General features: G+C 39.6%; 1 protein-coding gene across 7 annotated transcripts in view; it reads right to left on the reverse strand.

The window, feature by feature from the left end:
- Window positions 1-13,533, reverse strand: part of Cacnb4 (calcium voltage-gated channel auxiliary subunit beta 4) — a 266,101-nt gene that overhangs the window by 41,948 nt on the left and 210,620 nt on the right. For 5 of the 7 annotated variants that reach the window (XM_063259090.1, XM_063259088.1, XM_063259089.1 and 2 more), the window contains 3 exons: window positions 8,827-8,946; window positions 7,680-7,802; window positions 2,098-2,228 (listed from right to left, as the gene is read on the reverse strand). In XM_063259090.1, the coding sequence (XP_063115160.1) occupies window positions 2,098-2,228; window positions 7,680-7,802; window positions 8,827-8,946 (374 nt within the window). Of the gene's footprint in view, window positions 1-2,097; window positions 2,229-7,679; window positions 7,803-8,826; window positions 8,947-13,533 lie in introns of those variants that run through there. The other 2 variants (XM_023561105.2, XM_023561104.2) reach the window with 2 other exon arrangements.

Genomic DNA, 13,533 nt, shown 5'->3' on the forward strand with positions numbered 1-13,533 from the left:
AACAATTTCTTCTTAAGCATGATTATGGGGAGGTAAGAATTAAGATCTGGCAGAAAGAAGCGGGTCCCAGGTAACATTATTTGCAATCTGAAATGGAAGTCTGTCAGTCACAACATGTCCTCAGGTGTGCTTTGGAAGTTTCCCTGGAACCCTCTGAGGTCCTTGGTAGCTTATCTTCCTTCTGCCCAAGTGTCCCTCCCTTCCAGTGCTTCAGAGAAGTTGTGTACTTAGAGAAATCTGATTTCTCAACCCTGCTTTGCCCCTTCCTAGATGGGGCACCTTGGTGTATCACAGTAAGTCTTTGAGCCTTAGTTTCTCCGTCTATAGACACAGAAGCTGACTGTACCTCATAGGGTTGGTATAATAATAAAATAAGATCCTGTGAGTTCTTGGCATTATCGCTGCCCTTGCCATAGAGGTAAAAATGTATACAGTAACACTTTTGAATAACAATAACAATAGTAATACTAGTAATGATAGAAGTTTAAAATAATAATTTGTTTATCATCTGTATTTAAAATACTGATTTTGTATCCCTATTTTAAAAGGCAGAAATACAGCAGTGAGGCCAGGACATGAAATTCTTTCCCTTAGTGAATCACATTCTAGTGGGAGACATAAGTGCTAAGCAAATACATAAACATATAAAACTTCGAAGAGTAATAGGTATAACAAAGAAAACACTCCAGGAAGGGACAGGAAGTAGAGGGAAGGTGGATGGCTACAACAATTTTACATATTGTTAGCAAAAAAAGGGGTTATTAGAAAGGTGATAATTAACAAAGATCTGACCCAGATGAAGAAGTAATCTGATGAAAATGCGAAGGGAAGGATTCCAGCCTGAGAACACAGCAAATGTAAAGTCCCTGAGACAGAATCATGCACTCCCAGCATGTTTAAGGAAGAGTGTGGAAGCCAAAATATGCAGAGAAGAATGAGAAAGAGGATTAATAAATTAATAATAGCTTACACATGTTATATACTAAAAAAGATTAATAATTAAAAGTGGAGGGCTACAGATGTAATTCAGTGGTACAGTGTATGAGGCTCTGCATTTGATTTCCAGAATGAAAAACAAAGCAAAAAATGGGATTATGACTTTCTATTCTTGTTTAAAAGGTTCCCATTAGCACAAGGGCAAAAGGAACCCTAAAAAGAAGAGTTTTTAAATAGAGTCCAACAAAAAGTGAAACTGAAAGTCAAGAGAAAGAACAGATTCCAGCTCATGGCTTTCAAATATTGTAACACATGAAATCAGCGCCTGAGCCCCGGCTACAGCACAGTATTTGCAGGCTCAGAGTGTCTCGGATTTTCTTCTCTCAAGCTGGGCTTGCATTTCTAGGACCTTTATCCACCTTTTCACTGAGGTCCTTGTGGCTGCTTATTAGTTTGCTAGGTGCTGATTCACCCAAGCTACAAAGGAAATGGAAGAGAAGCCCAGGTAGAGAAGATAGTGCTCATCCTGTCCATGCCCCACCTCCTTCTGCGCTCACTGGAGACAGCCTTTAAAAGTTCACCAAGAAATCCATACTGCCAAGTCAGGCTGGCTTCCACTGGCTGCACTGACAAACAGTGCCCTACATGACTTGCGCAGAGGAACCCTATGCTCCGAGGGGGTCTGCTGAGGCCACAGTGGAATTCACGTGCACTCCAGGGATGTGCAGCATCAGCACACTACAGGGATAGTGGAATCCAGAATGCTTTTGTGTGCGTCCCAGAAACATATGATATACAGAAAAGTGTCTTTTATTTTAAAAGCATTCATTTTTAACTCCCTAAATTATCTATTCTGCGTCAAAAAATTTTAATATATATATGAATTGAGCTAATTCATTTCATTTATACTACTAGTCTCTCTTAATTGAAAAATGTTTTGTGCTATGATGTATTTATTTGTAAGAATCTTTTTGTCTAACTACCTCGAAGACAATGATATACAGAATATTAACTGTTATTCTTATTATTTTGCTATGCAATTTCATTTTATATTTCACAAAATAAAACAGCATACATTTTTGACATAATAAATAGGCCAACTTGAAAATATCATCAAATTTTTCTGCTGAACAAAAGCTTATGAAAAGGAAAGGACCTTACCCTCCATGAAAACGTCCTCTTTTCTGTTCCTGCTGAATCCTTATATTCTCCAATCTGAGTGGGCTTGGGATGAAACCAATCTCACAGCCCTCTTTCACGAGCCTTCCTATCCACCAGTCATTGTTATATTTCTGGATTGCATGAAAAAAAAATTACTATCAATATTAACTGACTTATCCACACATGCTAGTAATTAATCTTAACAGACCGGAAGAACCAAACACTATTTACATGCTATACTACTATATTATATGGCCTATATTATATATAAATACTGCTGATATTACAGTATATTTTATATATTATAGTACATATTTTAGTCTCATAGAGTAAAGTAGGGTTCTGCAGACATTTTTTTCTATAAAGCCTTTGACAATAAATACTTCAGGCTTTGAAGGTCATATGGTCCCTGCCACAACTACTTGAACCTGCTGTCCAATGTGAAAGTTTGCCACAGACGCACATAAACAAGAAAACATGGTTATGTTCCAATACAACTTTTCTTTATAACAAACGGACTAGCCCAGCTCTAACTGTAGGCTATAGTCCTCCAACATCTATTGAAGTCAAGCTCTAACTTTTAGATTCCTTAGGTCCATGTAAAGAAGCCCTAGGTGACTATTAAGGAACAGATTTTATCAGTCAAAATATGAATCAGTGTAAATGAAAGCAAGACAGGTATGTCTCAGATGAAACACATTTAATAACAGTCTCGTATTTGTCAAAAGCTTTCAGGTAGAAATTTCACAGGCTTGGTGGCATACATTTGTAATCCTAGCACTTGGGAGGCTGAGGCAGGAGGCCTGCAAGTTCAAAGCCATCCTAATCTACATAGCAAGATCCCGTCTCAAAAACAAAACAAATCTAAAATACTGTCTGTGGCCTACATTCTTTCAAATATGGATTTGCAAACTGTAACCCATCCTACTGTATGAATAAAAAGAAGCCATCCTAGTCTTCTAAAGAATAAGCATACTAAAAACTTGTATGTGGAATTTTGGAATAATCTACAAGTGGCCCAAAGCCAGCAAAAACTCCAACTTTTCTACTTAACATTTCACATAAACCTGGAACACGAGTCCATAAAAAGCTCCATGTGATATGAGACTCTGTTAATAGAGCCTTATGTGATAGGTCAACAAGACTGCATTTGTATTTATTAGTTTGCTGAATCCTAACTAGAAAGCAGTTTAGTCCAAGCCATCTGCCTCCTAGGAATGCTCGCTAAGTCATTTCTGGAAAACAGGTATCAAACCTATAAAATTTCAAGAGATGGTTCCAAAAATTTCCTTTATTGTCTTTGTCAGAAAACTATCTATCTATCAGTCAAATGTAATGACAATGACTATATGTAGGACATTTTGCTTATTTCAGAGAAAAATGGGATTTATGTGCTTATGATACTGACACACTGAAAGAAGAATGGATGATTCCATTGAATCATCACAGCATGGAATTCTGAGTAACTTTGAGTAATTCTGAGTAAGAGCCTCTCACTCTAAAGAAAATGACAGGGTTGGATTTGGCCTTCATTATGCACACAGTTCCTGCACAAGGCATGCAGAACATGCAGTAAGTGACTCTACTGGAGAAATGTTAGTTGGCCTAATAGAAAATCTTGAACAATCTAGGTCTTAGTTTTTCCCACCTTTTATTTCAGGACACAGGACTAAAATAACAGGTCTGTTTATTTTGTAATTAAGAAAAGGTGAGCAGACCCTCTCAGAGGCACTGGTCTATAGGTTTGGAATTTAGATTTTACTGCAGTAGGGACAAAGCAGACCATGAGTCATAGTTTCCTAGGGCTTAAGTTATTTCCTGACATTAAGTTAGACTCCCTGCAATACTGATTTGTTAAATGGTACCCAAATGACCGTAAAGGGTTTCCTAAAACTGTTAATACACTTCCCAAAATGGTTTAACTTAATTCCCAGAAACAGCTGAAGTACAGCAAGATTCTGACTCATGTGAGTCTTTGAGCTACTGAGGAGAAAGTTGCTATGTAAATACAAGAACTTAATTCAATCATTGTTTGACTCATGGGACAAACATCACTGTCACTTTTCTTTGGGTTGAAACTTTTTCATTACTGACAAAATACTTAGAATGGCACATAAGAAATGGCCTCAGTGACAAATGTGAAAAAGGCTACAACTAGATTACAGAAATGTGTTCATTTGCATTGCTGATGTGCTGGGAGCTTGCGCCAGCTTTCTGGAAAGGTCACCTTAGTATTGTTTCATTGTTTTTGTTTTTATTTTCCTAAAATAATAAGTACATTTTCTAAGATTTGTTAATCTGATCGTTCAAGACCTAAAAATGAGTGGCTTTCATCTACCCAGGATTAATAGCTCAATTCCACATATCAAACTGCCGGGCTAAATGCAAAGTTCTGAATCAATAAGCACATGGATTCAAAAGCAACCAACAAGACACATTAGAATTCTGACAGGGAGGAGCTCAAAGGTTCCAAACGCAAAGTAACAAGGTGAGGAAAATGCTAGTCACCCAGATGTTGTCAGTACTTACTCATATTGTCATGGACTACAGTATCACACTCAACAAATATATGATTATAATGTGTTAATCAAAAAAATTTTTTTATGTAACCCAAGCTGGCCTTGAATTTATGACAATCCTCTTGCCTCAGCCTCCTGAGTGCTGGGATTACAGGTGTATGCCATCACATCTGATTCAAACACTTTGTAAAAGAATTTAGTGTGGTGGAAATGTTAACTACCCTGATTTGATTACTGTATATTATATGCATGTATCAAATAATCACAGCAAGCTTCATAAACATGCATAATTATAATGGTAATTAAGAAAAAATACTGGCAGAATACGGAAAAGCAATAAAACAGAGAAAGGTTGGGATGTCATAGTGAACAAGTATGCATGTAACATACTTTCGGCAGCTAATGAATATGGTTTGATCATTTTTTATGCAAATGAGGCACAATCAAGGTAACCATCAAGATGTTAGGGCATACTGGTCAATGTAGATATCATCACTTTTCATGCCATCAAGAGAGTAGAACTCATGAAGGTAATGACTGCAGTTTCTCATTACCAAGGCTCTGACTTATCTGTGCCCACATTCATCTTTTTTTCTGAACTGTCATAATGAAGATCTACTTGGGGCCTGAATCTCAAAAACTGAACCCCTGTGCCCATCTTCCCCTCTGTCAGTTGCTAATATCAACACATGCAGGGGCTTCAATAACTCCCTCCTGGAAAGAAAACTTCCTCTGATTGCCTGGTCAATGTCAACCTCTTAGGAAGCAAGTGCTAAACTCATTTCCTAGTGCCCACTGTCTTCTCGTTTTCCTTGGTTTGGCTTCTATCTCCACAATCCCACAATGCCATTATTTCTAACCTGGACTATCGAACACAGTTTTAAAATAATTAAAATAATTTTCAAAACTAATTTAAAATATTTAAAATAATTTTCAAAACTAATTATTTACTGTCTCATTTTGGACTGGGGAGTAAGTACAGGTGGACTCAGTGGCATTAAATGTGTTTATGTTGGTCACAGTCTTCAGGCACCTCTATGCTCAGGATTCACTTTACTGTTCTTCCTTTATATTTCTCAGCCCTCACTCCTAGCAAGGCAAGTAGAGACCATCAAGTGGGAAGACCTTTCCTTGTACACCCTCTAGCCTCACTGGAAAATTCTGAGCAGAACAAGGAAATCCAAAGAAGATAAGACCTTGTTCCAAGCTCATCCTAAGTCCTGTGCTCATCCTCCAGATTCTGTCTCCACCTCTCTCCTCCAGCCCCTTACTTGATGAGTTGTCCTTTTTCAAAATATTATACTGGGTTCAATAGTACAGCATAGAAAATAGAATCTTTCTCGTCCTGAAAAGCAAAGTGTACATCAGATTACAAAACTGTTCCTTCAGTCTTCATGACATCTGCCCCTGGTTGGAGCCCTTTCTTTTTTTCAACTCAAAGCACTTAGCAAAAATATACAATTTCTCTCCTCTAGCCTTAAGGGCCTTCCAAGTGTCTTTGTGAGAAGTTCCACAATCCCCCAATTACGGGTACTCGAAAGCAAAATTCATAAACACATTCACACCTGTAACAAATCTGCTTACCTCTCTGCCTTCTTCACTACTACCTTCTACCCTTCCAAGTAGGCCTTACAGGGTTAATATAAGAGAATGTTGCTATTTATCTCTCACATTCTCCAGTAGTCCCATCCATCTGAAATCTCCAAATCCATGTATATGGCTCTTAGCTCTCTGCAAGCTGCTTCCTCTGCGCCCCCTTCTGCCACAGCAACTATCCTGTCTGACATGTCTTGCCAGCCCTGTGCAATGCTCCTTTGCCCATTACAATTGCCACTCTAACCCATGAAGCTGGTCACATCTGTCTGTCTCTGTTAAAAGAACACTTGTAATTCTTTGTGCTGATATTAGCCCTTGTCCTGGCCTGGACTTCTTTAAGCTTCTACCTCTACAGGGCTTTTTAATCCCCTGATCTTCTTTCTATCAACAGGTGATCCTTTCTCCTTTCCTTTAAGCTCTCACATTATCCACCCAGTATTTCTACAACAGAATTTATCCTCCCTTGTGGAAACCATGTATGTTTATCTGTTCCTTCCACTAAACTCAGAGCTCTCTGTCCATGAGTACAGTGATCCTTATTTCTGATCCTCATTGTCTGTTCTTCCAAAGCACAGTGAATTATGTATGACACAAAGTAGAATGTCAGTCTACCTATGCTGAGTAATAGTTTCTGATACCATTATTCCATTTGCCTAGATCTTTAGCCACAAGTCTTCCTCATATTGCCCAAGCCCTAAAGGTCTGTTTATCACAGTCCTCTACCCTTTTCTTAGCTTTAACACTTTCCTTTAATGACTATATATACTTGTATTGGTTCCAAGGTGTCAGCTCATAGGACTATATAGCTCAGTGTCCGTAATTATAACATTTCTTATTATAGTCCCTTCTGAGGTAGTGCCATGCCACCAAATTTACATTTCTGTAAGTTGGACTGACAGATCTATGGCTCTGTGATTAAAAAATGGGTCAGGTGGGCTGAGAATATACCTTAGCATACATGAGGCTCTGGGTTCAATCTCCAATGCTAAAAGAAACAGAGAGGAGAGGAGAGGAGAGGAGCGGAGGGGAGGGAGGGGGAGGAGAGGAGGGGAGGAGAGGAGAGGAGAGGAGAGAAGAGGAGAGGAGAGGAGAGGAGAGGAGAGGAGAGGAGAGGAGAGGAGAGGAGAGGAGAGGAGAGGGCTTGGGTGGTAGAGTACCTGCTTAGCATGTGCAAGGCCCTGGGTTTCATGTATTAAAAAAAAAGAAAAAGGACCACAGGATTGCTTACAATGATTTCAAAGGTTGATCATGATTCAATGTTGTAAAAAGTATGTGATAATGTAGGCAATGATGTCAGGATTCTAAATCTTGGTGAGAATGAATGGTTATGGAAGGTCCAGAAAATTAAAGGAGATACCATGTTGGCGGCTCCTCAGGTCTCTCTCCGATGAGTTTGGCTCAGAGCTAACTCCCAGAAATTTTGGCTTTTTGGCAGGTAGAGAGATACAGGATGCCTTACATATTTACCTCTTTAATATGCAGAAAGTCCTTGGCATCAAAGGAAATGGCCGTGCTCGGAACAGGCACATCCTCATCTAGGGCACCACAGTAGCTCACATTCGTCTTCACAGCAAACGCTACAGGTTTGGACTAGAGATAGAATCAACCGTAGAATAAAAATGGAGGGAGGCAGAAAGGGCAAGGAGGATTCTTCATGTTGAAATGGATTATAAGATGACCGATAACACCAGGCAGTAAGCGAAATCACTTTGCAAAGAGAAATCTCCACTGGAATCTTCACATTCTTAGGCAATATGAAGAAATCTGCAAACATGACTCTGAAAATGATTTATTCCCACTAGCCTTCTCCTGTGGTTCTTTCTAAAATCTCAAAGACCTACCCCCTACCGTACTGGGGAGGGATGGAGAGAGGTGAAGACAGTGTATTTATTGGTCATAAAAGCTATTTATTTTAAATGGTAATAGATATCCTCTTGCCTTGGGATACAAGAAACAGGTGCTAGGAATTAAGCAAAAAAAAAAAAAAAAAAAAAAGGGTCGGTAGAAGAATAGTAAAATATCTTTTAAATAGATTTAAATCTGAAAAAGCCCACAGGACCCTACATAGTATGACTACCTGTTCCTACCAGGAAAAAGAAGAGCCAGCCTGAGTTAGACATGATGAACAGGGCTCTCCTCCTCACTCCACTCACATCTCAAAAAAAAAAAAAAAAAAAAAACCAAAGCAAAATTCTGAACTTCACGTTGAACCTGAATTAAGAGATTAAAACATAGAGAGAAGCACACAAGAACCAACAGGGCAATCAAGAGAGTAACAAGGTGAGTATGGCCTACAAGAAATAAAAAGAGACCCAAAGCTGGAGTACAAACTGGCACATGAAGAAGCTCTTTGCCAACAATGAGTCTGGCAAACTTGACACTGCTAAACTGATAAGCTGAAAAATGACCAGTAACTCACCATTAAAAATAAAAGGGAGAATGGCCATTTGGAGATGTTACTAAACCTCTCTTGGGGTGAGTGGTCCAGAAAGCCTTGTAATGTGGAGCCTTAGCGGGACAATCAGAAAATGAGTATTCAGAGAAATGTGAGCAAGGGCAGCAGAAGGCTCCTGGGACATGCCAGAACTGAACCAAAAAAAGAGAAGAAAGTCACCTTTGCTCTCTCAAGCTGGATAGCTGCTTGCTGTTCTCTCTCCTGCCGAATTGCTTCCCGGTCCTCTTCCAAAGAGACATCAGAATCAGATGGCCTGCTTGTGTAGGAATCTGCTGAACCCTGGAGAAAGAACACAAAATAGCTTACGTGAGGTGATGTGCAGTTTCTTAGATTGTCACAGCCATAACAGTACGCTGGGGTGAGCTTCTTTCATTTGCATAGAACCTGATGCACACACTCTGTACCTCATTGCAGATATAAATTTAGATGTGGAAGATAGTTTAAGCATCGGAGTTATTTGGAAGATAGCAGTGTAGTGAAAGAAAATATTTTGACTAAATTAAGTGTTAGGAAGTAAAATGCAGTGGAAATGCCACAATATTCAGCCCAATTCTTATTTTGTACTCTCTTTATATTAAGCCCGACACATTTCTGGAACTAAAGTTTTCATACATTTCTCTTTGGTATATACTGTCTATCTAAAGGAAAAAGAGACTCAGCCTATCACAAGAATCAAATCCTACCTGTACTGTGCGTTACAGAGCACCAGTTCGTCTAGTACTGCAACATGGTGAGCCAGTATTCTACACTAGTAAAATGATTTTCTAGTTTCAAGACCACTATTACAACTTCAACCACTGTCCCATATGTAATCAGTATGCAAAGGGAGCAAAAAAATACCTTGAGGGCACAAGAGGCTCTTATTTAAGCCACACCCCAAAGGGCTATTTGCTCAATAATGAAATTCAGCCTGACTGATAGAGCCAAGAGACTTTGAGTGTTAGCATCACTTAGTACTCCTGTAATAGGAAGAGAAAATACAGAGCTTCTAATATAAAAGTTACCCGCTAACCTCCCAAAACACAACCCTGGAGGCTTGCCTTCTGGCTGCTAAAGGAACACTGTCTTTACAACTTCCTTAAGCTGGCATTAGACACTGATCTTTACACAGATGATATTTACAGAGCAGAGGTATTGGCAGGACTAGTGTTTTGGCATGTTTCATAAATTATGCAATTTTTAAAAAGCATAGATTTATGTACATGGTGCAGAATCTACTATTCAATGCAAAAAAAATAACTTTAAAAAACAGCTGACAGCTAAAGTTGGCCCTTTTGAGGCTTTTCTAAACTTGTAGATGTTTACTGTAAATCTGTTGCCTTTATAGGCTGGGCAGCTTTCTCTCAGCAAGGGATGCCACTCTAGCTGTGGTGGTCTTTCTCATCCTAGTGAAACCCCCTCTCACTGATAATCTTAGCAGTCAGGAACAATATCTGCTGGTAAAGGTTTTATCAGCATGCCCAGGCACACCCTGAATTCTGCCTCTGCAACATCCAAAAATTACTTTATGTTACTGGGTCACTCCGAGACAGACTCCTCCTCTGTAAAACAGGTACACTGACTACTTCACAGGATTAAATGGAGTAAGATGCAATGAGCAACTAGTTCTTGCTGAGGGCATGGGGCTAGACGCTTTATATACTTTATCACACTAAATCCTTGTCCCCGTGAGGATGCTGGTTTTTAAATTCAGTAGTTCAATCCTAAAACCAGCAGTTTCAAATTCTACATTGAGTAGCACTTGATAACAAAATAAGCTAGGATGTGATACACAAGAGGTACGTAAGAAATTCTCTCTTATCCCCATTTCCTAGGGCTGATATTTCTACACTGATTTTAAAAGATAATTAAGAGAGGCGGGAATGCAGCTCAGTGGCATAGTACTTGCTTAGCATATGCAAGATGTTGTGTTCATTAAATCCTCATCACTGAAAAAAGTGAATTAAGAGATTCTAGTCATTTTTCAACTTGCTTACACATGTACAATAGTACATTGTGAGATACTGTCATTTACTGCATATTTCTATGCTATAAATTTAATAACTTCAATGTGTCCAGATCCATCTACTTAATGTAGCACTTTTCAAAGTGCCCTTTACAAAGAAAATACAGTTGTTAACCAAATTATAATCAAATTCCTTTGAACAAATCTACTGGGTGAAATATCAGATATACAAAGGGGTACATACAAGGTGACTTTTACAGAAGCATTCGCTGGTTTAAAAGAGAGCCACCTTGAAATTCTTAAAACAGAGATTTCTTTTAGAACAAATTTAGGTAAACCTCCATAAAATCTAGTCCAAGAGAGAAAACAAACAATCTTTCTAAAATATCTATGCAAAGAGTTTGGAATTCATCCTTGGCTGTGCTTTGCTGAAGTACGATATATGGGTACCCTATTCCTTAGTGCTAGACTGGTTGCTTGGAGGACCAAAGCAATTAAGACACCTGTGTCAAGAAGGAGGCACTTTCCTCGTCTAGGGGACCAAGTACTGGGGAAGGCAAGTGACCACATCTAATAAGAAAGCAGGCTAAACCTGTAATCCCAGCATTCTGGAAGAGTTGCAAATTCAAACCCAGCTTGGGAAATTAGCAAGATCCTATCTCAAAACAAAACCAACTAAGATAAATAAATAAATAGAGCTGGGGATGTAGCTTAGTGTAAAGGTCTTAGGTTCAGTTCCCTCTACTAGAAGGAAGGGAGGGAAGGAGAGATGGAGTGAAGAGAAAGCTGTTAAGTAAAACAGTGAAGCAAAAGAGAAAATATACAATTGGCTCTTGCCACCAGGAGATGTTTAGTTTCCTGAAATTACTTTAACAACTTTCAAATCCTGGCACTCAGTTATCTCTAAGCACACAAAAAGTAACTCAGAGACTCCTGCAAATGAACTTTATTTTCAAATAGGAGCAAGACTATAAGAATCATAATATTACTTAATAAGCTCTACTATTGCCAAATACAAACAACTTTCTGTTTACTTGCCTGTTTCTAAGAATACTGGTAGAGGGGGAAAAATCAAACTCTGTGACACTCACTTTCATAATTAGCATTACATCATTACAATATTCATTCTAGATTTTTAAAATGTCATCTACATGTATTTTAATTTGAAAATCACTGTGGTTCACAAAGTCCAAGAGACAGTGGAAATCCAACATCAGGAGTGCAGGCACATGTACTGCTGGTTTGTTACTGACTTGGTTTCCTGTTTTTATGAGTTTATTTTAAAACTTTATTTCAACCTGTTGTGAGACAGTACAGACGCTGTGATGCTGAATCTTTTGAGCTTTCCATGATAGCAAGCAGCCGGCTGCAGCGTGTATACCATACCATAGGTTCACCACCACTGCCGTAGAAGAAAGGAAGGAAAAGATAAACACAAGGATCTGGGTTGTTTGCAAAGGCAGAGAGGAAAGGACAGGCTGGCCACAGAGCCTAAGAGATTTCCCGAGCCAGACTAATGGAAAGATCCAGGAAGGGCAGAGGCTGAGAGGGCTTGTATGACTGGGATGGTAGGAAGAGCAAGGTCACTCAGAGGGTTTGTGAAACATTTAATGATCAAAGAAAATGAAGCAACAAGGAGGAAACAATGCTGGGTGTAAAGTGGACAGAGCTGAAGCTGTGATGATTACTGGTCTAGGTCAAAGATGGAAATTATGAGCCTATTAGCTCATAATTTTCCAAAAGCATGAGAAGCAATCTATTCAATTTGTCAAGTAGTTCAAAACTGGGCTGTTAACCTATGTACAAGAGATATGACAGCGACTTGCCCCTCTAAAGTTCTTAGGCAGACAACACTGCAGATCTCACCATAAGAGTTTCTAAGCACCAACTAAACCAGTTGTAAACTTGGAGTTTCCAGAGAAACACACACACACACACACACACACACACACACACACACACATACAGGGGGCGGAGGGAGATTGCAACATTTGTGTGTGTGTGTTCATCTATTTAAAAAGCCATAAAAGAATGCAACGCATCTTAGTCAGGCGTGGTGGCAGGCACTTCTGTTCCAGCTACTCAGAATGAAGCAGGAAGATAACTTTAGTTTCTGGAGTTCCAGATCAGCCAAGGCAATACACTAAGACCCCATCATTAACAAAACAAATAAATAAGTGGTAATGTATCTGTTACGGATTAAGAACTGGTGGTCAACTTAATGCCAGCTGGATTACATTGGCATGGCATGAGCGAAGATGCTCCACATGAGGAAAGTTGCCAGCATAAATAGAGAGGTAGAGAAGGAGAAGGAGGGCGTCAAGGTGTTAATGTATTGTTGCGTTGAGGCACTGAAGTATCAGGGGTTCTCCTATAAGTTTCTGTTTGAGCTGTTTGGTTGTCCAGGAAAAGCTCTGGTCCACGTCGAGCGTTGCTTCCTGGCTCCGGAGGGAAAGATGTGTGTTACTTGTCTCCAGGATGAACTCGTCACACTGGTTTCCTGGCATGTACTCAACTGTGCTTATCATCGGAGGAGCTCAGGGCCTCCGTGTCACTGAGGATGGCTGTGGTGCTTTGCAGGACAGCCCTGGTCTTTGTTGTGAGTGTGACTTCTCGGCTCCAGCATAGAATCGTCAGTCTATCAGCACAGCTCCTTCACCCTGCTGGCTTGGACTTTCTGGCTTCCACCGCTGATGTCTGAGCCTTCCCAACACTAATCCGTAAAAGAGACTGGTGTGAGTCCTTCTTGTGGGCTCTGGGCCTCCAGTTGGACTTTGGGAGGCATTGTCTTGATCTCTGGGTTTTCATCTGGACTCATGTGGGACATTGCTGTGGGATTTAGGCTCTTGACTAAATATTCTATGTTTTTGGTGTTACAGATAGATTTTCTACATTTTCTTGTGTTAACTCCCGGTGACCAT

This window comes from Cavia porcellus, unplaced genomic scaffold (assembly GCF_034190915.1).
Source record: "Cavia porcellus strain 051 isolate PalLab524CR breed Dunkin Hartley unplaced genomic scaffold, mCavPor4.1 scaffold_12, whole genome shotgun sequence".
NCBI classification, from domain to species: domain Eukaryota; kingdom Metazoa; phylum Chordata; class Mammalia; order Rodentia; family Caviidae; genus Cavia; species Cavia porcellus.